The 26,927-nt window shown below is 39.1% G+C and overlaps 1 protein-coding gene across 3 annotated transcripts; it reads left to right on the top strand.

Annotated features, from left to right (window-relative positions):
* Positions 1-2,348: 2,348 nt before the first annotated feature.
* Positions 2,349-22,988, top strand: slbp (stem-loop histone mRNA binding protein). 3 transcript variants are annotated; one of them, XM_064344125.1, is made up of 8 exons: positions 2,352-2,551; positions 3,938-4,123; positions 9,671-9,775; positions 12,021-12,083; positions 13,967-14,098; positions 15,725-15,874; positions 17,569-17,686; positions 22,425-22,988. In XM_064344125.1, the coding sequence occupies exons 1-8, from the start codon at positions 2,496-2,498 to the stop codon at positions 22,530-22,532; spliced, it is 918 nt and encodes a 305-aa protein (XP_064200195.1). In that variant the 5' UTR covers positions 2,352-2,495; the 3' UTR covers positions 22,533-22,988. The 3 variants fall into 3 exon arrangements, with proteins under 3 accessions (XP_064200197.1, XP_064200195.1, XP_064200196.1); XM_064344126.1 differs by having other exon boundaries at positions 2,355-2,551; positions 3,977-4,123; XM_064344127.1 differs by lacking the exon at positions 12,021-12,083 and having other exon boundaries at positions 2,349-2,551.
* The last annotated feature ends 3,939 nt before the right edge of the window (positions 22,989-26,927 follow it).

Here is a 26,927-nt window from a genome sequence, read left to right as displayed (position 1 = left end):
TAATACCACATATAATGATTTTTTAAAAACCTTAACTTTTCAGATATTTCTTATGAAGTTGTATGTGAGATTTTGTGGCTGTACCTATTTTTAAAATTGAGATTAACTGTCTGGTATAAGGTGAATATAAAATCTTGAGAAAATGGCTGTTAAAGATAATTTTGTGCTTTCTGTAGATAGCAGAGGTGGAAAATAATAATTTAAAATAACAAATTACAATTATTATTCATTATTATTTTGTACATTTTATGAAACAAAGGTAGTAATAGCAGTAAAATGTCAAAATATCTCAAAATTGACATATGGAACCCAAAACCCCAAATTCACCTGTGGCATTTGGCCTCAACAAAAAAAGAGGGAGTTGTAACAATGAAAGTCAAATGCATACCATTGTATTCTTCAGCTGTGGTACATATTATTATTACGTTACCAAAAAGATGATAGAAAGAAGGCCATTTGGCCTATCTTTACACTCCATTCATTTAACAGATTCTCTTAATCTAGAAGAAACAGTGTGCTGCTGGACTCACCTAATTAACATACATAAAGAACTGGTAAAATTCCCAGATTTGTGAGTAAAGATGTGACATGACTGAATCATTAATGTAGGCTTTTCACGGTGTTACAATTTTGACACCACACTAGGGTTACATCCCTTTAAAACATTGTTTAAATTGATCACTGTTTCATTAATTGATTAACAAGTGTGCCAACAATCTAAATAATGTATTGGCAGGTGAACACACAGCTTCTTTCTCCAGATCATGTTAGGGAGGTTAAATGATAAATTCTGAAAAATTGGTTTTAATTGTATACCACTCTGTTAACTACTGCATTAGTGTTCTGTGCAAACTAAAGACAAAAAAAAACGGCATTGCACTCATAGAGCATACATAGGAACAAGACCAGGTTAAAACCTAGTATATGGCTGGACCTAACAGTGTTTCCTTCAGGATTTTTTTCAGCAGCGGGGGGAAAGGGTTTTGTTGTACCTAGGTGGTGCGCGCGTGCCGACCGCATCAGAGTGAACATCAATAGGTCATTTAAAAATATGAAATAAAATGACACTTGACTGCAAAACAAACTTTAGAACATATTTATTGACATCTACTGTAGCACTTTACAATTGATGCCTCTCATTCACCCATTCAGACACAACGGTGAAAGGCTGCCATGCAAGGTTCCAATCAGCTCGTTGGGAGCAATTAGGGATTAGGTGTCTTGCTCAAGGTGAACAGCAGCATTCAGAGATGACGTGAAATTGCCTGTTTTCTGCAACTGATAAGCCTTTTCTGGTTGAAAAAAAGAGGCCCTTGTGACACTGCAATGCTGTGGAGTGTGGGTAGCACTGTATCGTAGTCCAGAAGGTCCAGGGTTTGAATCCTGACCTTTCTGTATGGAGTAGGCAACTACTCAGTCAGTGTGAATTTCACCTTCCATACCTAATAGCCTATAAAACCTGAATGTCATTGAGCAGTGGTGTATGTTACTTTTTGTGGTACAGAATACCTCCAAGGTAAAGCATTTACAGTAAGCCCTGTTAAAGACAGGTAGCTCATTGGTAAGTATAGTCCTAATAGTTTTACCCTCCAACGTTTTATTTTCCATTTCTGCACATTGGCACCTGCAATGCTCGAGCATACTGTTAGTTTGTTTACTTAAGCCAATTAAAAATCACAAGTAAGGTTTTTAAAAATAAATCAGACATAATTATGGATGAACTTCATTCAAAATAGTATCATTCTAACGAAATAAATGATAAATAAACGTTTTGATAAATTGAGTTACATTTTGCAAGGCCTGTGAAATATTTCTGCATCATTCATAGTCTACCTGAATAATCTGTAGCTCATTTGGTTTCAATGCAAATCCAATAACTACTAACTACAATTTGCAAACAGCGTTCTCCGCAAAATTTTGTCCCGTCATCCACAATCTTTGTGTGGTATTTCGATCTTCCGGTTCCTCTTTCTTTGAGGTGATCCTAATTTGATGATCTCAGTAACAACAGTTTTGGTGAAACAATAAGCTATCTCACGCTTCTTAAAAATACCACTTAATCACAAAGATTCTAAAAATGAACAGTCATGACCGTCACCAAGAAGGTAGAAAATTAACATCGCGATTGTCCCATTTGCGTCTTTCAGTAATTTCCCTTTTCCATACAAGGAAAGTTTTGTGAATAAGTTACTTGTTTAAAGTTGTCGCCTCTTATTTTACACTCCTTACGAATTTAGACAGGATCTTAGCGAGCTATTTACAATCAAGACATCAGACATGGGGGTTCGGACCATAGACATAATAAATGTCTATAGTTCGGACCTCCCCCTATGTGACGTGTTGCATTGGTACTGTCCGAACGCCATCTCCTTGGCGCGTTGTATTAAAATTGTTTCTCCGCATTGGTTATCAGGTTGCTGCCTAGTCGATACTCCCAACAGAATTGTTCCGGGTGCTGTTCAACTAGGTTTAATCGCAATACCTTACAGAAAACAATGTCTTTTACACTCAGTTCAAGACACTACGATGATCGGAGGACAGATGAGAGCAGGTGAGGTGACTTGGCTTTATCTGAAGCGAGCTATAGATTAGTTTAGTTACAGCTAGCTAGATGGCGGGTTTCTTTCTTTGTTTCGTTTTCGTCAGAATTAGCATTAACTCAAATTTGCTCACCAGAATTTCCATTATCGCCACTAGCCTACTTTGCTAAACAATAGATTGCAACTTGCGTTTATGTTTACCGTGGCACTCTAGTAAACCGAGCGAAATGTTTAGGTTTTAACTGGCTAGCTACACTACAGCTCGTCTATTTGGACTAGCTGTGATAGCTAGACTAGTGCTACTGCAACTCGGCAGTTCGTTGTATTCTAAGGAGATTTGACAGTGAACAATAATTTAAGTTTAGACGACAATCTAGATAAGACTAATAGGCTGGCTAGCTAAATATTAGTTAGCAAAAATCCTTGATGCTAACAAATGTTAACGTTAGTGTGCTAACGTTAGCCGAATGTGCGTCTGACAGCTGAATGGGTATGGAGTTCGATCTAGGTAGGCAGTGAATTAACGTTAATCTGCATAAAGTGAGCAAGTTAATCACATTCGTCTAGGATTTATAAATGAATCGGTAGCAAATAAAAAGAATTGGCGAGCAAACTAGTTTTTGTTACTCAAAACTTAGCGATGTTATGATCCGTGTGGTCTAAAATGGCGGTTTGGCGCGAACTTTGAATGGTAGTTAGTGTACTGTAAGTTAACAAGTGGGTCACCTGGCTATATCAGTGAAATGAACATTGTTTTGACTCTGCTGCTGCTACCAAGCTTAACGTGGCATTTGTTTGCTTGCTAGTCAGCTATGCGAACTTGCTAATATTAGCCAGCTATAATAATGACCACGTTGTAACCTATGCCATTGTACTTGCAGTATGTGCATCCCGAAAAGCAGCATATTCGCTCCTGGTTTATTTAGATATTTAGTTATGGCTGACATTAGTCTAACTGACGTTATGCTTTTAAGTTCTAGCTCAGTGGGTCTATACCTCGGTCTTGGGGCCCACTGCAGGTTTTCGTTCCAACCACGATTGTAATTATTAAACGATTGTACGAATGCACTTGTTGTACGTCGCTCTGGATAAGAGCGTCTGCTAAATGCCTGTAATGTAATTACATAATTTGTGTAATTGTTTGCAAGATAACACAACAAATGCAGTGGGAATTATAATCTTCATGGCATGCATTGCAATTTCTGGCAATGTGGCTTTAGAGGGTGAGTAATCCATCTAAACATGAAATGCAATTGTGGGTGGAACAAAAAGCAGTGTACACAGTGGGCCCCCAAGACCAAGGTTGAGAGCCACTGTTCTAGCTGGTGTAACCAGTATTTTTGCCTTTTAATGCGCCAATTTCTAGCTTGCTAGATTTATTACATTTTTTTTCACAGTCTCCCTCCAGATTCAGGGTCTGTATCTGTGCTTCACAGGAGTAGGGGTCCTTCGCGCTGGTCCCATTGCCGGAAACGCGGCGCAGACGGCAATCTGAGGCCACAGGGTGACCCGGACTCCACAGTGTTCGATGATGCGGAGAAAAGAGGGAAAGGACGCAGATGCACTGATAGCAGGCCTGCAAGGTAAAATTTGGGGTCCAGCCTAAATATTTATATTTGTGGCAGTAACCTTTTCAGTTGTTAGCACAGCATAAAATTTGATGGCACAAAATATTTGCTGCAGCTCCACACAAAAGGGTATTTAACTCTGCCAATTTCCTGTACCATCACATTTACTGTAGTCAGAGCATGTGCAAATAACTGTTAAAGCAGGAATAACTGTTAAAGCTCATCATCTGAGTCTGATATTATCTCAGGCTTGGGAATCACAGGTGGAGCAGGCACTGTAGGCCTTATGCAAGGTGATTTCGTCCTGAAAAATGTCTGTTGTACATTTCATCTTATGTAGCCTAGCTATAACAACAGGCTGTGATGTATGATCCATCATGATTAGCCTGCAGTGCTGGGGGCTGGCTCTTTTGGCTTCCAAATGGCTTTGTTCAGTAACGTTCCCGGTTTTACAAAATAGGCCATAGATAGCAATAGTTTGACCTATAAATTACATTAACAAGTAGACCAGCACAATCATGTGATAGTGTTGTACTCAGTAAGAGGTTGACACATTACAGTTGCAATGGAACCCCAAATAGGGGTTTGCCAATGGTGCAGGGGACACCGAGTGTGTAGTTACCCCGGCTCAAAGATCAGACTTGTTTGCGAACAACCCACTGCTGGTCTTGTCCAAATTTTCTAGCGGAGAATGTTGTCTCTGAGTGTCACTGAGTGTCAAGACTTTAAGAGTGGGAGAGCAGACTTGCTCGCACACGCACAGCAGAGACATAAATATCTAGTGCGAACAATGAAAATGTTTAGTGGCTCTAGGCAGATTTTTACGCAAAAATTAATATCACTCTGGAGTAAAATGGGTGAAATGGTTATTTTATCAACTTTCTGATTGCTAAGTTAGTCAGTGGTCATCCCATGTATGATCACATAAGATGAGCATACATACTGTGTTTCAAGTTTGTTTTTATTTACAATTTTACAATTACAATTATTTACTTACAATTCGTTTATTTACAAATTGATATACTCACAAAATTTGCATACACATTTTCTGTTAAAATGACACAAAAGACAGTAGGTTTTGCAGAAGTACTACAGAAAAATGCAGGTATCAATGGAAGGAATAAGTATGTTTTAGCAAAAATGTTTTTAAAAACCCTACAATATATAAACTACACGTGAATTTTTTTTAATTTAATTTTTTTTTTTTTTACACAAGTCATGAAAATCTGTCTTTATACAAAATTATTGATATCAAAATATTACCAGATGCCAACTCAGCTGTATATAATAACGTTAGCTAGCTACCGGTGTTTCAGTCACAACATTTATTAACGGCAGATGTGTAACTTGAGTGCAAAGACAGCTGGTAGCTTTCTGTAGCCAAAATAAAAATGAAAAAAATAGTGAAAGGGCAGGACTAGGGATGGGGAAAAACTCCAAAAATTGCTAAGCGGCTACATAGTGCACAACTTTTTGCACATTTAAATAACAAGGTTCGGGGGGTGGGGGGAACTTTTTTAAATCTGTGCATTTCAATTTAAACTGTCGCACTCCCCGACTATAGACAAGATGTGCTATTAATTAAAATGTTGCAAAAGCAGCCACAGTGTACTTCAAAAGCAAATGCGGCCTGTATAATTACAACTTACAAATTGCATTAAAGCAGCCATACTATGGTTAGTACAGAATGGACAGCTACAAATGTGTTGCGGATACAATGGTGATAAAGTATTGGGTTTACTGAATATTTATTCATTAATGTGAATCTAAATTCTACTAAATAAAAAACAAGCAAAATTTTAAATGAATGTTTTATTTCAAGCTGGCGGTATACTCGGTAAGAAGAAAGAACTTTAGGATTGAGAACCACCGGCGAACATGTCCACGAACACTGTTGTCGGTATACTCAGTGAGAACACCGCACCGTTTAAAGTCACTCCACGCCGCTGGGGCGTGAATAATTACGAGCCAGCTATTAACCAGGGCTGGAATCTCGCTCAGACCTGCGTCTCGCGGCTACGCCATGGATGTATAAAGGGAAGGGCTACGTGAGATCACAACACAAAACAAAAAGTTTAAAGTGGCTTTAGTTTATCTAGCTATGCAAAAGAAGAAAAAAAAGGTGAAGGAGATTCGCCCTCTAAATCGGAGTAGGACAGAGAATGGAGAGTTTTGTCTGTACATTGGGCAAAGTTTAGATGAGGGGGGTCCACTTTCTCTTATTTCCGCATGTGTGCTAGGCGTTTTGATGACTTACTGAAACAAGTAGCACCATTCATCAAACGTGAGAACTTACAGAATTCCCATCTCTACAGAAGAGAGATTGGCGTTGACTCTCCGTACATAAGCACGTGAAGTCTGCCCTCAGAACCGTGACGTGACCAACCATGTGATATTTGGACCAATAGCTGAGAGGGGGAGGTCGGAGAACAAGGAAGACATTTTCTAAAAGTTCTCCCTGGAGGCCGTCGCACACTGCACCGTGAGAACCCACAACACCACGTCTTTTTGTTCTTCAGTTGTTCCCATTGCGTCTTTTTGCTCAAAAAGTTCTACTTCTTACGAAGTATACTGCCTACTTAAGTGACCACAAAGAAAAAGTTAAGGAGGCTTTCCTTTAATAAGAACAGGAACACTGCTAGTCACGGTTTTTTTTTTTTTTTTTGCCTAGTTTTGTCCACCTTCTTCAAAGTGACAGCTCTCATTAACATTTGCTGAGAATTAGATGCGGTTGCGCTCAAGCAAATAGCACGTTACTCACAGTCACTGTCCAGTGTTTAGATTTTACATAATTTTGTATCGTTCCAGTGCTGTTGGAGTATGTTGTCTTGGTGTTGCAGTTGGCGATTTAAAAAAAATGTATTTTTAAATTTTCAGCAATTTAACCCCTTCGTGCAAGCCCCCTAGTGGTCGGCATGACGGCGTGCCCAGATTACTGAACTCAGACATTCAGTGCTACTGCAAATAAAGTACGAGTTAAAAACAGAAACGCGTTGTTTTATTTTCATAAGTAGACGATACACGACAACGATGCCAAATACGGAGTTTCGCAGCACCACCATTGTCGCTCTGGTCGTTCATTTAACACGCCCCCCTCCCTACAGTCTCATTTACAACTACACCTCCCACCCATGACATAATGGACAATATTTTCTATCTTGGCATTCAAAAAAATATTCTTTCACCACTAAAAAATCGTATTCCATCATAGCAACAAGATAAACCCGACAGTAGTCCTAAGATATACCAATACAGCAGTGAAAACGCTGCTCACTGCATAACGAAATAAACGAGAAAAAGTTTTAAAAAATGATACCATGTCATTCTACGGTCAATATCTGGGACTAAATATGGAATAAATATACAACCTTACCGTGGGTTTTACGCATAGATATGTCCCTTTTGAGACTGAGTGGTCATACATTGTCTTGGACAATCCGTTTGTGAAATATACGCGCATTTGTGATGCCTGGGTATCTTCCAAAATAGCTGTGCGTAATACCACACGTGTTATTTATGGCGTTGTCGCCCTTTTTAGTATAGTCCGGCTTGATTGACAATTTGTTTATTCAGTAGGTGAGAGTATAAGCTTTCTAACGATGTATAACATGTCTAATTTTGCTTTTGGAATAGCGTTTTTTAGGTCAGCGTAACCGAAAAATTTCTTATCACTTACGCATTCACTTTCTGGTAGCAGTAAAAGACGCTACTCCTAACAAAACGTGGTCAATGATTTTTCATAATTTCTCGGAAAATACGATTATTATTGAGGACTTCTGGGCATATCTAAGCCATATGTTTGCTGATAGACCTAGCTGACATCGTTTTCTGGAGCAAAACTGAAGCGAATAGAACAGTGTATTACTGTCTCTGTCTCCATCTACTGAACATAGATAAGATTTCATCATTGCTATGTAAGTATTACTGCTCAAAATACTTTGGTTATATACGTTATTTTGGTAATTGAGTATCTTTAAATCGGTTAGTGGTATTATATAATGTGGATATTTCACAATGTAATGTAAGCGTTAGTAGTGTAATAATTTTTGTGAAGCATGCAACAATGATGACGTGAGATTTGGAACATTGCCAAAACGTGGTGGACGGTTGAAAATTGTTTTCATGTAGTCCCATCCCCATACAAGAAAACATACGAGAGTACAGAGTATATAAATACATACAAGAGTTAATTATTACACATTTAGGTACTGTACTGCATTGTGTGACAATAATTTTGCATTATTTTTTAATGTCATAGCAATATTCCATCATAAACCTTCAGAAGGGGCTCGTTTATATGCTTTATAATGGACAAAAATAATTTTATTCATTTTTGGATAGATTTTGGATATGTTTCTGGACCCATAGATATTTTAGACCCCTGTACTGACGGAAAACTTGTAATTCTCACTTGAAAATGATGCAACAGTGAGTTTCTTTAGACAAAACAGTTGATTTGCAGTGAAATACGTGAATATGTTGTGATTTACAGCAATGCATAATTTAGACATTTTGGATAGATTTGGAGACACTGGGTACACTGCTTAGTTTTTGCTTCATAAACCTATAGTAGTTCTACATAGCCACCCTTAGATTTTATGAACTTGTGGTCAAGAAGTCTTTGATCCAGCACATGTATAGTTTAACCTGCTGTATATATGCAATCTCTCAGTATTTAATTGCAAACTAAAAAAGTGCAAATTCATTTTTGATTTTTTGTCTAGACAATTGCATTTGTGGCACTTTATTTCTTCCAAAATGATGAATATAAACTAATCTGCGTTAGTATTGTAAATTGTACACATGCCTTGCTTCATTTAAGCCATTTTTCAAGTCTCTGTGGTGTTCATATCTGGAGTTATAAGGCTTTAAATAGGGTACCCCCTAAATGGGCAAGGATTGGCAAGATTTGGCATGTGCGCCAAGGGGTTAATGTTTAAAAGTCCCACTCCTGGACAGGACATTAATTCTCAAACATCTGTCTGCTAAATAGAATAAAGTAGGCTTCTCAAATGATAACAAAATACCAATTAGTAACAAATGTGGTGGTAAGTTAAATAGGCATAGACTAATAGCGAATCCTAGGCTACAGCCTTAGACTGCAATGTTAGGCTATTTTTCAAGCCTATTCTAGGTTCTTCGCCAGAAAAAGGTATTTACTTTATGCTGGTTGATGAGGGCACATAATGGACTTAACAGGTTATTTATTTGACAAATGTTTGTCTCCAGAAGAGCATCGTTTACCTAAAGTTCTGTCATCACATTCATAACGTCTTCAACAATACACTGTGCTGTGCTAATACTAATAGTAATGCTCAAGTTTATTTTAAAGCTGCAAAGTTAGTTATTTGTCATATCAATCTCCTGCCTACGTGGGGGTCTTACAAATTGCTTGAGAGTTGGCTGCCCTGTGGAAATTATAATATGATGTCGCCCTCTATTACTACTTTTTAGCAGGGACCTCGAAAGTATACAAATTTTTCCCAGAAGTCTCCCCCTACCCCATGTCTCTGAAAACTGCCTTACTTTCCTTCGACCTCTTACATCTGTTACTTCTTTTAGCTTTACCACTCCTGAAAGCGGGGGCCCGGTGTCAAGATGTGCTGACTGGGGCAGTGAGGTGGAGGAAGAGGAGATGCGTTCAGGCGTCCTTCGTGACATGCAAAGGTTAGTAGTTGTCGTATTCTACCCATTTGCATGAAAGCTTGCTGTTATGTTAAATCGGGACTGTGAGCTTGTGTACATTATCAAACAGACAATAGATAGGACAAAAGCTAATTTATCCTCATCTAAGTATCAAGAAGTATGTCACAGTAAATTCTAGAGCCCGAACGATGCCAGATTTTTGGGTCCGATGCCGATCCCGATTTTGGAGAGTCCTAGCCCACCGATTACCACTGTTTTGACCGATATTTTGTCAAAAAGTGCAACATTTTCAAATCAATTTGAAAAACGTTTTTTATTATATGTTATTAAAGTTTCTATATTTAAGAACATTTAACTTATAAGCAAACAAATAAAAATAAACACACAAAGAACTTTTTAGATAAAAAAAGTAAAAGATGATATTAAATTAAATATATATATATTAACACCATCTTTAAGTGTGTGAAATCAAAATAACCCCACACCTTGCTTTTACTCCTTTCTTTTCCAGCCATCTATAAAAAAATTAATTAAAAAAAATCAGTTTTCCAGTTTCAAACATGTATTTTTATGAATATTATTATTATTATTATTATTATTAATAATAATAATTTGTTATTATTTCTTAGCATCTATTCTCAGTACATTAATTATATGTTCTTATTTTATTCCTACTACATGATCTCAAAGAGTAAGACTATCTAGCGAGCTTCCCTGTCCATAAGAATTCGGTGGTGAAAATAACTACAATGCGCTCTGACGCGTGACTAAATGACACACTCGCTCGCAATAACGCATTAGCTATTGACACAGCCTCATTATTTCTTATTACATATTCTCAGTAAGTTAAGTGAATTATATTTTCTTATTTTATTTCTACTACATGATCTCAAAGAGTAAGACATTATCTAGCGGAGCTAAAGAGTGAATCAAGTGTAACGTTAGATGAAATTAAATTGACTGAATGAAATATGTGAAAAAAACTACAATGCGCTTTCATGCAGGTTACCCGTGCTAACTGTTGGTTGATTCACTTGTCCAACAGAAATCCTTCTCTCATGTTATCACGACAAAGCGAGATAACATGGCTTAAAATGATCCATGTTAGAAGTGTTTTATCTGCGTTTTTACTGTCTGGTTAGCTTACTACGATGACGCGTGACTAGATGACACACTCGCTTGCAATAACGCATTGGCCATTGACACAGCATCATATAGTAGCTAATATCATCTCATAAAAAAACAAATGTGTGATGCATTCAATCACCATTTTATTTTGGCTGGTTATATATTTGAGATACAGCGATGTCCTCTGGAAATGTAGATCCTACGCTGCTTATGTGCTCACTGCCACTTCATAAAGGCTTGCTAGCCAGCTAGCTTGCTAAAGTGAACCAAATATGTTAGCTAGCTCGCTCGCTTGATAATGAGGATTGATAAACATAGTGGTCGTATAAACGCATTTAATTAAAAAACTTTCACTAAATATACATACCTTTATTGCGGCAATCGAATCTGTGCAGACAAGTCTTGCAGTGGAGAATATTGGATGAGGCACGAGTGACACTTCTTATTAGAGAAGTAGCGCGTCAGCTGCTGCAGTTCACGCTTGTATTAGAGCTCCCTCTACTGGATAATTCTAGTAAATAGCAATTACGACGTTCGAACAGACAAGTACAGATAAATAATCATTGTTTTTTTGTTTATTATACTTATTGAAACATCGGGACACATCAGCGGCATAACTGCCGATCCCGATGTTGTCAAATAAGTCAAATAATGGCCGATATATCGGCCACACCGATATATCGGTCGGGCTCTAGTAAATTCATTATTAGCTAAATTTCTTCTGAAAACGCTGCAGTATTTTCAGTTACACTACTGTACTCTTTATTACGAGTAGTTCATTGTCTATACACTTGCATTCACTAATATGTTATTGGTTAATTTTAAAGTCCTTATTAATGTTATTTTAACTGTCATCTTTATTGAAAAACTAGTTTGCAGACCCCAATGTAAACATCCCTTAGTGGTGGTTGAAAGTCTCTTAAATGTTGTGTTAAGTGTATGCATACAGTCATAGCTGATTAAATAAATAAATACATAATTTTGCTGAAGCCAAGCAGCAGTAGTGAGGGAGTGACCAATACCCAAACCCCATATGTCCAGTTTCCTGTGGCCCCATATTGTGGGTTGGCTCAGACCAGGCCTGATGCACATGTCTGAAGGTGTGTCAGAGAAAAATGTTCCGCTTCTCCCTTTTCAGATACAGGAGGAGAATTTTGGCAAATGACTTCAATGAAAGAGAAAGAAAAACTTCATCAGGAAGGTTTGTGCTTGCGTGCATGTGCACACACTATATATGTCTTATGAAACCAGCATTATATTAAAGTTACAATCTCGAAGATTTCCGTTTCGTTCTCTTTGGCGGTACCAATGGCGAGAAGCGGTGTTTTTGGACCTCACTTCCCATAGATCCAACCGGATCCAACCAGTGTCGCCTGTGTGACGTCAGTCAGTTGGCAACTGGGCCACGCCAACTATAACACTTATTTACTGAACAAAAAAGGGTTGTTATAAAAATAATGTTATGTACATACTCATTCATTGTCTAACATTAGGCTAAACAGTCTTTACACTGCCGAGCCGGGTTAAAATGCTGTAGCAGACCTGGGGTAGAATTAGTGATGATCAATTTCCACAAACGTTCTTTATCCACATTTTGCTCGGTATGAACATCTTTACACTGCAGAGAAGAATTTGTGGGATTCGCTGTGGTTCGTGCAATTATGTATCTCGTGCACAATAAACAATCTTTTTCGTGAATGATTGTTGTGTGATATTTTTGAAACAACTGCCTTGTTGTTTCTGGTTTTGCTAGCTAAACTGTTCGAGAATAAAGCTGAGCTGGGTGTTAAATTAGCAATCAGAACAAGAAGAATAAAACAAAAACAAAGATTTCATCAAAAAAGGGCACCAAGGCTGAAGGAATATGAGGAAGCGTAATAAAATAATAACGCTAATCCATACTGCCATATTCTTTTATTTGGTTTTCTCCAGCTTGACATCTTTACACAGAAATCAGACCCGCTCTGCTCCACCTATACCCCGGCTTTATTCCGATCAATATATTGATGAACTTGATGGCAATGTAAATAACGATAACGTTAAGGCCAGTTCAGATCAATGATTCGCAACGAGACGAAACGGTTTTAGAATGTTGCAGATGAAATTGCAGCGGTGTGAACTGGTTAGTTGCAGAGCGTCTGAAGCTGTTGCCTGGGGTCTCAAAAGACCCACCGTGTCAAATCGCTAAGTGCAGTTTTAGAACGTTTACAATCAGACGTCTTGGAATTTTGCAGGTTGCATCCAGTCTCGTTGCGAATCATTGATCTGAACTGGCCTTTAGTTAGCTACATTGCAAGGTTGCAACAAGGTAGCATTGCATTCGATAGACGGTTTACGAGGTCGGTACCGGTCGGTAGCATTAGCTAGCGTTTTTTCTAATTGTTAGCTGACTAGATTGCGTTAATTACATTAGCTAGCTAGCTAACGCAACGTTACCTGATATGAGAGATGGATACTGTGCGCAACATTGTCTAAACTAATGTTGCCTTTCTTGACATGGTCCGGTAGCTAGCGTTAGCTGTGCAAATAGCTATGTAATTTAGTAATGTTACATTGTCATCAAATGTAATACGAAAACTACATCAACAAATAATATGACCTCTCATGTTACACAAAAACTTATTAGGGTTCCATAATCTCCCCCCCTTTCTCTGTAACGCTAGCAGACACCGGAAAAAAAACAGTACGCCGCTCACACACAAGTGAGTTAAAGAGCGAGCCTGTTGTGTTAGCTCCGCCTACCTTCTCTGGCGGACCAACCACTGATGAGTGATGGAAAATGCGTCACTAACTATGCGCCGCTTGAATGTCGCCACAGACACCCAGTTCTTTAATCATAAATTATTATAATAATAATAATATAAATTAATATAATAATGGGCTCAATCACCATTGCGTTACCTAATTCAGCGATAGATAGTGACTTAACTTAAAATTAGAAAACTAAGAGTTACTTAATTCAGCCAAGTTGATAATGCTGTACTTAAGGTTTAGTTTTTTTGCTGTGTGTGTGTGTGCGTGCGTGCGTGCATGGTGTGTGTGTGCGCGCATTTATATTTCCTGTTCCTTTGTGTCTCTCTCCAGCTCGGATTCCAGGGATTCTCCCATCCCTGCTGAAATGGAGACTGATGAGGTGGTTTTGTTAAGGAGACAGAAGCAGATTAACTATGGGAAGAACACCCTTGCCTATGACCGCTACATCCGGGAAGTGCCCAAGTGAGTACAACAAAATAATTGCAAATGCTGCTCTCTATGGGCAAAACCTTCCCTGCATATTCATGAGCAGAATTCTGAAGCTCCTAAAACAGTCCAAGCATTGGACCTCAGGTCCCATCATCCCTCCTCACATTTTTGGCAATCTGATATTGGGAGGCACAACTTAGAAAATGCAAATGGCAAGTTAAGCACATGCCCACATGTATAAAAAAATAAATACTTACACTGCATTCCTGGCATCTCCAGCTCCTCTAAACGCAGATGAGACTTATGCTAGTCTATGAAGTTAAAGTGCTCAAAATCAACAGGTTTCTTTGCAGTCATGTGGAAAAAGTCACCATAAATCCTCAATGTTAAGCTGAAAACAGTGCTGCCAGATTACAAGTTTTCGTTGTTTGTTCTGATATAATTTGAATTTCATTCTTGTGTAAGGAAATTAAGTTATGATAACTTACCTAAATGGCCATGAATGGTCAAATTGACCGTAATTTATCTTGCCTGTTTGCTTGTGCATTTAGATTGCTGCGCTTCACAAAAGGACTGCAATAGTACCCAGATTACAGGCCTGCAGATCAAGCCTGTGGCTGGACAAACCCTGCAATAGTTGTCTGAAGTTTTAGGGCCTAACTAGTCACTAGTCTGATCATGAGTAGGGTAGTGAAACCTGGTAACAGTATGGCACCAGTTCTCACATGACCGGTAGGCCTACCTACCGGATCAAATTGCAACATAGATTTTGGTGGTTTATTGATTCTGTCTTCCTCACTAACATTACACTTGCTCTGTCGACTCACTTAGTGACAGCAAGTACCGTTAGCAAGCTAGCTAATGTTAAACTTGGTCAAAATGGCAAAAGCGAAACTGTTAAGAGATGACGTTTTTTAATGTTGCCGTTTGCTCGTTATTTTAAAGAAGGTTGACATCGTACCAGTTCAAAAGTTAGCCTAAAAAAAACCTACCCAGCCATGCAACGATATTATGTGGGTTTGCATGTCAAATGATGGGGAATGCATTTCCAAAATATAACTGTTTCCCACAAGGATTATGCAGCTTACATTTTTTGTCAATTATTAGTTTGCAAGCAAGCTTGAAAGCAAGTTTTACACAAAACAATGACAACCACAAACTTAAAAAAAAAGTGTTCTAGCATCATGTGCACTTCCTTATATGCCCATTTTGCCAGAATATCTGAGTACCCTACAATTGGCTACTTTCATCAGACTGCTTTGAGATTTCATTGTTTGTAGGTGTAGCTAAATGTCCAGTTTGGAGAATTATTGATTGTGGGACTGGAGCATTCATGATGGTAAAATCGGCAGGAAAAAAGGAGAAATTGCAAAACAACTTGTATAATATCATTGTGTGGATATGTGAAGTTGCATCTGAATTCTGTGTTCACATGAGGTCCGAATGTACAGATGTTAATGTTCTTGAGGGCTGAGAATCATTCTTGTTATTTCTGTAGGAAACCTTGAAAAGTGCCAAACTCTGTAGAGTGGTGTATAGGTATGGGGCATACCCCGCCAAATGTAACTTGGGAGATAACATACCAGCCATCCAAATTGCAGTTGATTGTTACGCCAATGTTGAATGTTTTTTTTTTTTTTTTTGGTGTGGTTGTTTCAGGCACCTGCGCCAGCCAGGCATACATCCGAGGACACCAAACAAGTTTAAGAAATACAGCCGGCGGTCCTGGGACCAGCAGATTAAACTGTGGAGGGTGAAGCTCCATGCATGGGACCCCCCGGCCCAGGAAGGCAGTGACCTGCAAGCCATGTATGAACCCCGCTTACAGACCCCCACAGCCTAGGCACTGTAAAGCTCATCTGCATTCTCTGTATAGAAATCATGTGCATCGGGAATACAAAAACATAGTATGCCACTACAAGCAGTGAAGTATTTCACAATCATTTCCATTAAAATCATTTGTGGAGTATGTGGAGCATACATTTCTGTGTAAACGATATTTGTATGTATATATGTGCATGTACTGTACAGTTGAGGCCAAAAATTTACATACACCTAGGCTAAAGACATTCAAACTCAATTTTCACAACTTTATTTCCATAAGAGGTTATTTCATAATAATAGCTAAGAGACAGATTTATTTCAACTTTTATGTACTATATCACATTTTCAGTGGGTCAAAAGTTTACATACACTTTGTTAGTATTTTGTGGCATTGCCTTTTAATTGCTTAACTTGAATCAAATGCTTGGGGTAGCCTTCCACAAGCTTCTCACAATACTTCAGGTTTGTAGGCCACCTTGATCGGACATGCTTTTTCAGTTCAGGCCAGGCTTTGTGATTGGCACTCCTGTACTTTCAATTTGTTGTCTTTAAACCATTTTGTTACAAGTTTGGAGGTACACTTAGGATCATTGTCCTGTTGGAAGTCCCAGTTGCGACCAAATTTTAACTTTCTAGCTGATGTCTTGAGGTATTGCTTCAGTATTTTTAGATAATCCTCCTTCCTCATGATGCCATCTATTTTCTGAAGTGCACCAATCCCTTTTCCAGCAAAACCCCCCACAACATGATGCTGCCACCCCCATGCTTCACAGTCGGGATGGTGTTCTTCAGATGAAACGCCTCACCCTTTTTCCTCCATACATAGCGCTGATCATTATGGCCAAAAAGTTCAGAAAATCATTTTTTTAAAAGCCAGAATGTAGTTTGCAGGTGATCACCAGGACGAAGACTTAGCCTTTTGGAGTGTTCTTTGGTGATATGAAACAAAAATGGAACTGTTTGGCCATAATGATCAGAGCTATGTATGGAGGGAAAAAACAAAACAAGTGACAACAAAGTGAAAGTATTGGAGTGGCCATCACAAAGCCCTGACCTGAATGCCATAGAAAATTTGGACTGAACTGAAAAAGCATGTCTGAGCAAGGAGGCCCACAAACCTGACTGAGTTCCACCAGTTCTGTCAGGAGGAATGGGCAAAACTTCCAGCAAAGTATTGGGAGAAGATTGTGGAAGGCTACTCCAAGCATTTTAAGTTAAGCAATTAAAAGGCAATGCCACCAAATACTAACAAAGTGTATGTAAACTTTTGACCCACTGAAAATGTGATATAGTACATGAAAGCTGAAATAAATCGGTCTTTTAGCCATTATTTTGAAATGACCGCTTATGGAAATAAAGTAGATATGCTAACTGACTTAACACAGGACATGCATGAAATGTGTGGAGTTGTGAAAAATTGAGTTTGAATGTCTTTAGCCTAGGTGCATGTAAACATTTGGCCTCAACTGTATATAATAAAACACTTAAATTTTGTTTCATTTTTAGGAATAAATGTGGGTTTGTCCTTTGCTTCCCTTGAAAGTGTGCAGTCTTTTTAAGTGTGATGTAATGTGGCTTTTACAAAACACCGATGTTGTCTGAAATTTGCAGCCACAGAATCCTGGAACCTGTAATAATTATTCGGTTGGCCTTTTTCCTTCTTTCTTAAACTACTCCAGAGAGGAGATAGACCTGGATGACATCATGGAGACTGAATCTGGGATGACCAACCCTTCAGAGTCTGGGGCTAATACTCAGCAACCTAAAGTCTGCAAAACTTCAGCATCTGTTCCAGAGGTAACTATTCCAGCTTTTCACCTTGTAATAGATTTGTATGTACATTGTAGCAGCATTTCTGGGAGTAAAGATTCTCATTGTAGGTCTTACTTTAACCTTGTTTTGCTGTGGCTTGGTGCTCATCGAGCATCCAGACTGTCAAGAGCAGTTCTGTCCAAAACATTTAATGTTGTGGCTAGGGTTGCAAAATTCCGGGAATATTCATGGATGGAAACTTTCCATGGGAATTAACAGGAATTTATGGGAATTAGCAGGAAATAACGGGAATAAAATTGAAATATAGCCCTATTAGCTCAGGCTGCATTTACCATGTCATATGCAAATAGAAACAAACCTTTTACCATATCATAAGCAGACATAATTGCAAAGATTCCCTATGACCCCCCTCCAAAAAAAAAAGACTTTTCTCTTAACACCTAAAAAACCTCCAAAAACAGTCTTCCGAGTGTTGTTTTAGAATTCTATTTACATAGATATTTGAAGCGCAAGTTTTTAGAAAAAGTCAAGGAATGACAGACATGTGGAATAAACATTAACAAAATACATCCCATTTTACTGCGCAAGGGGTCAGTTGACCCGGTGGTTCTAGTGATGAGCAGCATACCGTGAGTAGTGGCAAGTGACGTCGGCAGCACACTAGATGACCAAAGACGGGAAGTTTTGAAGAGAGGCTGAAGGCTTTTACACAGTCTATAAGTACAGGGCGCATACGCTGTGCGGACGGACAGTCCGCAGTCGTTCGCCCTTTCATACTCCAGTCGTACCACCGCATACCCAAGCCCTACATTTCCCACAATCTTTGCGCGTCGTTTTCCTTTTCTGCCGGAAGTTAGACTGTAAACAACATGGACTCGTCCTTGCCCAGCGTTGTGCTTATTTCTCTCTATGAATTGTTGTTCTTCTGAAAATCTTTATAATCCCGTTGGGATGAATCGCATAGGTGCCTGTACCTTCTCACCTCTTCAGCCAGTCTCTCTTCAAATGTCCACTCCATGTCTATTTTGTGTATTCCGCATCACCGCGTGTTTCCAGTGCCACATGAAATGCATGTCGATGTGAAACAGTTTCATACCGAGCCATGATTTGTGTTACACAGGTACGCGGTCAAAAAAATTGAGCTTCGTGCAGACATGCCAAGGCGGACATACGCTGAGGTCCGCTATTTCGTCATTTTGACCGTGCGGAGTCCGGTCCGCATATGCTACATCCGGACCATGATTTGGCCTTAACTGCTTGTCCAAAAGTACCAATATTTATATGACGTCTCCATGCCGCTTCACAGCGATAAAAATATCCTACTTACCAGACAGCGTTATTTTAGTCAACGAAAAATATTCCTTACGACCCCTTTTTCCATAACAAAAACAAAACATAATGAAATAACAATTCAGAATATGCCTTAGGGTTTAATAATATTTATAAAATAAATGTTTTACAATAAAGAATGAATGGAAATAGATTAATTAAAACTCCTCAATTAGCATGCTCAATCAAGCTACATCACATGGTAACAGCTAGCTAGCAGAAGGTATTAACAAGGTATAAACTGTGTACTTTGCATTAGGCTACTATCTGCCGGTTAACTGAAATATCATAAAAAATATAAAATATATTCACTCCATTAATATAATCAAAACTTACCTGAAAGCATGTAGTCCTTTGGCTCAGACAGTGCGGTAGTGTTGGCAGTAATGTGGGCTGCACACATGGTGGGAGAATGCAGTGCATGCAGAGGGTTGTAATTTTACTGAATTCCTATTTAAAGGTGCAGTGCGTAGAATTTAGTGGCATCTAGCGGTGAGGTTGCAGATTGCAACCAACTGAATACCCCCCCCTCACCCCTCCCTTTCCAATGACGTAGGAGAAGCTACGGAGGCCTGTAAGTTCTAAAAATGATGTCATCGTCTACGACAGCATCGAGTAGCCAAGCGTCAAGTGATGAGGTTCCTTGATAGATTTATAAATTGTATTTAGTTATTTAGTCTGTAAAACTATAGGTCATAACTTACAAGTAAGATAGCGATTATGATTGTCAATTGTTCCGAATTGTGGTAGCGTTTTATTGCTAACGTTAGCAGCTTTGCATGGTAAATCATAGAAAGACATGATGCGTCGCAAAAACTATTACACTACTAACTAACACTTACATTACAGTGTGAAATATCCTCATTATAAAATACCACTAACCTATGTAAAGACACTCAATTTCAAAAATAACGTATATAACCTAAATATTTTGAGCAGTAATACTTACATAGCAACGATGAAATATTATCTGTTTTCAATAGATAGAGACAGAGAAAGAGTAAATCAATGATATATTTCTATTCGCTTCTGTCTTACACCAGAAAACTATGTCAGCTTTGTCCATAATCAAACATATGGCTTAGCTATGCCCAGAAGTCCTCAATAATAATAGTATTTTCCAAGAAATTACGAAAAAGCGTTAACGTTTCGTTAGGTGCAGCATATTTTGCTGCTACCACAGAGTGAATGCGCAAGTGAATGCGATAACAAAACTTTCGATTACGCTGACCAATGAAACGCTATTCCAAAAGAAAATTTAGACATGTTACACATCGTTAGAAAGCTTTTACTCTCACCTACTGAATAAATGGATTGTCAGTCAAGCCAGACTGTACTAAAAACGACCACAACGCCGTAAACAACACGTGTGGTATTACACACAGCTATTTTGGAAGGTACCCAGGCATCACAAATGCGCCCTCTCTAGAGCCGTTTGTCTGTTCTGGGCTACTGTAGAAACATGGCGGTGCAACATGGCGGCCTCTGTGGAAGAGGACCCGCTCCCTATGTAGATATAAACGGCTCATTCTCTGGTACTGAAAACGCAACAATTCTTATTTTCATGGGATTATACACTAATTAAAACATACTTATGAATATTACATTACATTTCTGCCAAGTCCGTTCCGCTAGATGCCACTAAATTCTACACACTGCACCTTTAAAGGGATGCTGGCAAATTATCAGTACATGTGATGGAAGAGTGCGCTGCTGAATGCAGTGCATGGTAACAATTCAATTAAATGGGAATCCTTTTAACCAAAACATGCCATAAGACCTAGTGTTGCTTTTTATGTGCATTCCCCCCCAAATAAGTTCACTATTAGAAGGTAAGATTTTTATATTGAAATTGTGCAAAATTCCCGAACTTAATTTCCCTTCCAAAATTTCCGGAAATTTACCGGAAATATTCCAACCCTTTGCAACCCTAGTTGTGGCCCATTACCAGAGCCATTACTCTCTTTTAGATCTTGGACAAGAAAAAGAGAAAAAAAAGAACCTTCCAACAAAACATCAAGGTTCTGCAGATTCCAGAAAACATACAAGTGCTTGATGTTGTACAAAGAATTCAACGTGCTACTGCCTGTAATTTCTGGAGTTTTAAAAATGATTTATGGATGTACATTTATGTACATTCACTGCATGGAGAGAACCAAAATTGCTATGAATACAGTGATAGACATTTTTGTCTGGAGCCAGAGATGGGTAGTACAACCATTTGTCATTGTCACTGATGCAGTTTCAGCCATGGTATGCATTTTGATGCAAATCATTGAGATTGTCCTTCAGTCATATATGATAGTGAAGTGTAGAATGGATTCACAAATCTGTAGAATGGATTCACATATCTGTAAATCTAAATGGTTTCACAAATCTGTTGGAAAAATGTTTGTGAACCTATTTACAGATTTAGCAATAATAAATGTCTGAAGGACAATTTCCATGATTCCATTATACAGATTTGTGACTTCTGCTACAAAAATACCCTGCATTCACACTGTGAGCTATTCAGTTGACTTGAGTGTACTAGGCTGAGGGAGGGGCATCAGCTTCCAGCTGTGTTCTCTTTGTGGTCTTGTGCAGCTACAGATTTTTGATTGCACATGGCATTACACAGTGTATTAAATGCCTTGTCATTGCACATTAGTGGTTTCAATGGCAGATCTGCATGGAAAAAGCCTTTCCCTTTATTGCTTCCCAAAATTACTGAAGGAGCATGTCTTTGGCTGTTCCCAGATTTCCAGTATTCTAAAAATGTACCATCAAAAAATAGTTGACTATAGATTAGGTAGAATAGATTTATCAGAGGACCTCAGAGTTTGCTGAAAAAAAGTAGGTTTTTTCAGCCGTAATTATTTGCCTGCGTGGTGACAACTGCTGACATGGTCTTCTGGGCATGAATAACATTACAGGATTGCACAGGTAAAAATTACGTTACCTGACCTCCCTTAGTGGAACTAATCCGGTCTAGATGTATATGAAGATGTATATTTGCCATATAGCCAATTCCTTGAGTTTCTAGTTATGTCATTACACTCATAATTATTATTTGTTACTACCATCTTGCTTGCTAGCTAATGATATGTCTATCTCTCTCGCTAGCCTAGCTAGCTACCTAGCGGTCTCTCTCTCTCTAGCTATGTTGTCTTCACTTTACAAATATGGTAAACTTTGTAAAATATGTCCATGAACATACCTCAAACGTTCTTGAATTCTGCATTAAGTATTTTAATTGCCCTGAAAACTGCTACTGGTTTACAGTTTCATTCAGAATTGGATCCAGAAAACTTGTGTATCAATCAAGCAGGGAACTGGCTACAGCAGTCTTGCTAATTTGTGGTTTAATCACATCCTGCAGTTATGATTCTCTTTGGATTCCAGACCTTTTTTCAAAAAGAAAACCGTCTTAAATAACTTCCTTGTGCTTTAGGACTCCTGCTCAGGGACCCCCAGTAAGGTCATGAAAACTGAGCTGTCTTTCGACCTGGAAATGTGTCTAAATGAAGGGGACGGTGAAAGCAAATGGCTCAGCTTGTGATGAATTTTGAAGACTTTTGTGCATGGGGTGGGCCTGTGAAGCCCCTCCGCTGCTGGAGTTTAGGTGGGGAAAATGGCCAGCAGATGGCAGCACAAGCTAGCCATTGAAAGGACATTCTTTTCCACAACGACACGAGAAACCAGACGCGCAAGATTAGCGTCTGCTTTATGCTTCAGTAAGATTTTTTTTCTGATGAGATGTTCCTTAACACATTTGTTACATGCCCTATTAGTTCAGTGCATATTTCACAAAAAGTTTGACTGGGTTGTGTACATTTTTATGTAAGTTTTTTAAAATGGTAACTTTTTACTTTTCATAAATGCTATAAAGTGTTCTGTGTGAATGTTCCTTGTTTCTTTTCTTTTTTTTAGCCCTGGGGGCATGTTGTGATTATGACAGGAATTTTATCTGCACTCTGTTTAAAGAAAAAGAAAATAAAGTGTATTAAAAAATTAAGCCGCAATAAATTGTTTTGTTTGTATGACGTGGTTTGCAAATTATGAAATGAGATGACAAGATAAATTGGGGCCAGCATGCCAGTCTTTTGTTTTCAGCAAGCCACAACATCAGTTTTATGTTCTTAAATGCTTTTCTGATGATGTCCGTTCAAATGACAGAACTTTTTTTTCAAAATTCAACATGAATTTTGAAAAAATATCCAAAAAAATATGATTGCAGGTGAGTTGGCTGCAGCAACTAAGTTTTGATTATTGCAGCTCTGAAGCCTCTTCCTTACTTGGTTTCCTGAGGGCTCAGGAACCACTGCAGCCTGTTGCCACCAGTATAACTTATGTTCAAATGTAGACTAGTTTGAACATAAATTCAGTTACACAATAACTTACTTAAAAATTGGTGCACCAACTGATTTCAGACGTAGAGTTAAGATACAAGGTAGAATACTCCCTACGAGGTGTAAAGTCATTCCTAAATCAGCTGTTGATGGGGCACATTGATTGAAAAGATGGGAAAGCTTGCTAGAGGATCTGGAGCATATAAGTCAGTGCAGTATACACCAGCAATGCATTCTCTGCAATAGTCATACATATCAAAGGGATGTAGTCTGTTAACATGCACTCACGCTTTTGTATTAGCTGAGCAGAGATGCAGGAAATAACCTACCTTCTGGCCGTTGACTTGCAACCTGATACCAACAGAAATGGGACTCTGAGTCCTTCACAAGTGTCTGCCACTAAGATACTGTAACAGGGTAATTTCAAAGTTGGCAGGTGACTCAATTCAAGTGTAGAAGTACTGTGTGCAGAACTGTAAGAGTAGTTGTGTTATTACACTGACATATGTGAAGTCCCCTTCATGGCCTGAACAATAAACGCAGTTCTCGCTAGCTTTCCTGATGTATTTTCCTGTGCTGATGGCACACACAGAAACAAGATGCTGAAACTGATGAGAATGATTTTGTGAACAGAAAAGGATACCACTCAATGAACACACATGGTGTGATGCTGAGCTTGCCATTACAAAATGTATGTTAAAATGGTCTGGGTCTAAATATGATAGCTTTATTCTAAGGCCCTGTCCACACATATATGGATTTTTCTTTCCCCCCTCCGTTAAAAAAAATCCCATCCACATGACCGTCATTTAAAAAAATATCTCCGTCCACATGAGAACGCTAAAACGATTGCGCATGCGCAATACACCGATTGCCATAGTAACAGATACGCGAGTTGACATGATGTCAGTGTTTTCATAAAGCTCAGTTTTTCTTGTCCACATGAAGACAGAGAAACCAGAGTTTTTAATAATCTCCACCTTGGAAGGCGTTTTCAAAAAGCTTCATTTTCAGTGACCTAAAACGCCGTTTTCGTGTGGACGGGAGGCCAAAACGGAGGGGAAAAAACTATGTTTTTAAAAAAATCCGTATACGTGTGGACAGGGCCTAAAGCAGTTCACTGTATGTAGAATTTGAAGCAGGGAGGTACTCTGGAAAGCTATTAGGAGACTCTGGATATCCTTAGAGAAGATGGTTGATGACTCCATACCTCAGTCCAGCAAGCATCAGTGAGCACTGCTACAATGCAGCACACACCAAAACTAGAAACGGAGTGGTGCAGACGCGTTCTGAAGAACTGGTGGACCTGTCTGCAAAAAGGTTTTAATCTTTCAGTTAGATTACCTCCCTATTGTATGACCACTTTATAAATAACCTGTCGCAGCTGTAGGACTCATGGTTTTCCACTTGTCTTTACCCTTTACTGTTATTTTTACTCCCGCCCCCCTGAAACCACCATAGGGTTTTCTGTCTCATGTCAGGCCATCATTGCAATAAGTTTTTTTTCCCAATCTTAAATTGACCTGCATGGTAAAATAAAGGTTAAATGTGAATGAAGTAACACTTTTCTTTGGTCATAGGCATACTGACGGAACCTGGCAGAGCTGCAGATGAGGCTTCTGTTTATGATGGGATTTTTTCTAGTTGGAGCAGGCATGGATGCACACGTCAGATTTTGAACAAACTGAGTGCGCATCTGGGTACTTCATGTTCCGCACTACCACACTTCTGTTTGGATTCACACTCCAAGATGGATGCGTCGTCGCTATGCAAACTCAGAGCGTGGAAGTGTGCGGTTTGGGACATAGCTGTAGCCTTCTCAAGTTACTGCTCTGCACAATCTTCGTTGTATACTTCACATGCTGCCCCGCCAAGATGTAACTTGTTGGGATGGCATACCTGCCGCAGATCAAAGGGGTGTCACCGGCAGCAGACTGTCCCAGGGAAGTTTGGGTGCAAGGTATATTCCTTCCTGGGAACGTTCACACCAGTGGCGTCACTAGAGGTGGGACTGCACCAGGTGACACCATCAGAGGGGGGTGACACCAAAATGACAGGCAGTTGATTTAATTGGCGGTATTAATGTGACGAGAAGCGCTTTGTCGTTTTAATGCATAACACGCAATTCCTTGCGCCCACTCCCACCAGCATTTTTTTTTTTTGCCTCAGATTTGACATCAAAACATTTTTTTTTACATCAGTTGTGCGCCCTTCTCTGGATACAGCGCTCGCTGAACGAGTAATAGCATCCCATGCATCTTTTTTTATGTTATTTTATATCCACTACTGACGCTACTAAATATGACCGGTTGTTTGCTGTTCACTTCCTGCAGCAATACCTCCACTTCAGAACTACTGAAGTTTTTCTTACGTTTGGAGTCCGGTGCTCCACCGTCCTTAGATTTTCGTTTGGACATTATTGACTTTGCTCTCATCTTTTCTTTTCGATTTCTGTGTGCACACGGCCCTGCAGTATCATACCCTTTTATGGGGATTGGCGGAGCGTTTACCTAATTAGGAACAACTGGCACACGCTTTCCATTTATGAGGACAATGGGATTCATCATTTTCAGAACACATTTGCGAACAATTCTGTGGTTTAAGAACACGTCATGAATCTGGCATAGACTTTTCTTAGGACCTTTCTCAAGAACAAATTTAAGAAAAAGCTTGGGAAGATATTGGTGAATGAGGCCCAGTGATCCTAAGCATACCTCTAAAGTTGTAACAAAATGGCTTAAAGACAACAAAGTGAAAGTATTGGAGTGGCCATCACAAAGTCCTGACCTGAATCCCATAGAAAATGTGTGGACTGAACTGAAAAAGATTTTTGGTGAAAAATATGTCTATTTTGTGTGTGAATGTAATGTTTTGATTGGCTGGTGTAGGGAAATATCTAATGGGGATGCATATTGTTTGTGGACTTTGGAGCATTGTGATGATGTAATCAGGCAAGAACAAGAAGGAGAAAACTCAAAATCCTGTAAGTTTGGGACTTTATTGTGCAGCCGTGTGAAGTTGTTTGTGAATCCTGTCTGTTGAAATGGGGTCAGAAGGTACCGAAATGAATGATTTCAAGGGCTGAGAGTCTGGTCATTGTGGTTATTTCTGTAGGAAACCCCGAATAGTGCCAAACTCTCGGTGCTGTATCAGTATGGGGCATGCCGCCCTACCAAGGCATAACTTGGCGAGATGGCATACCTGCCATCTCAATGATGGGAATGCATGCCCACAGGCTACAATAGCACACCAACAAGAATTTCTGTGGACATGCTTTCACCAGAGATTGTAAAAAATATGGACAAAGCTACTGTGACGTCACCCATTGACTCTCCGTGGGTCTCTAAAACACGTTTTGAAGCTCAATGGCGGGCGCGGCCATGTTGTCAATTTGGAGCCAAAACCATAGAGTTAAGCGGTTCTGTGATTTTTACAATGTAATTGACAGTCCGGTGCGGAAAAGCCCATCAAACTGTACAAACGACTGCAGAACGAACTTGAGGCTAGCTGACTGGCTGCCGTTATGTTTTAAAATATATTATCAAATGTTTACGGTGTTTAATTTCCATCCGTGACTGTAGGCTACTGTGTCATGTAATCACGTT

The sequence above is a fragment of the Anguilla rostrata genome, chromosome 7 (assembly GCF_018555375.3).
Source record: "Anguilla rostrata isolate EN2019 chromosome 7, ASM1855537v3, whole genome shotgun sequence".
Lineage (NCBI taxonomy): Eukaryota > Metazoa > Chordata > Actinopteri > Anguilliformes > Anguillidae > Anguilla > Anguilla rostrata.
Note: the sequence above shows the minus strand (reverse complement) of the source record. Positions and strands in the feature narration are given on the sequence as shown.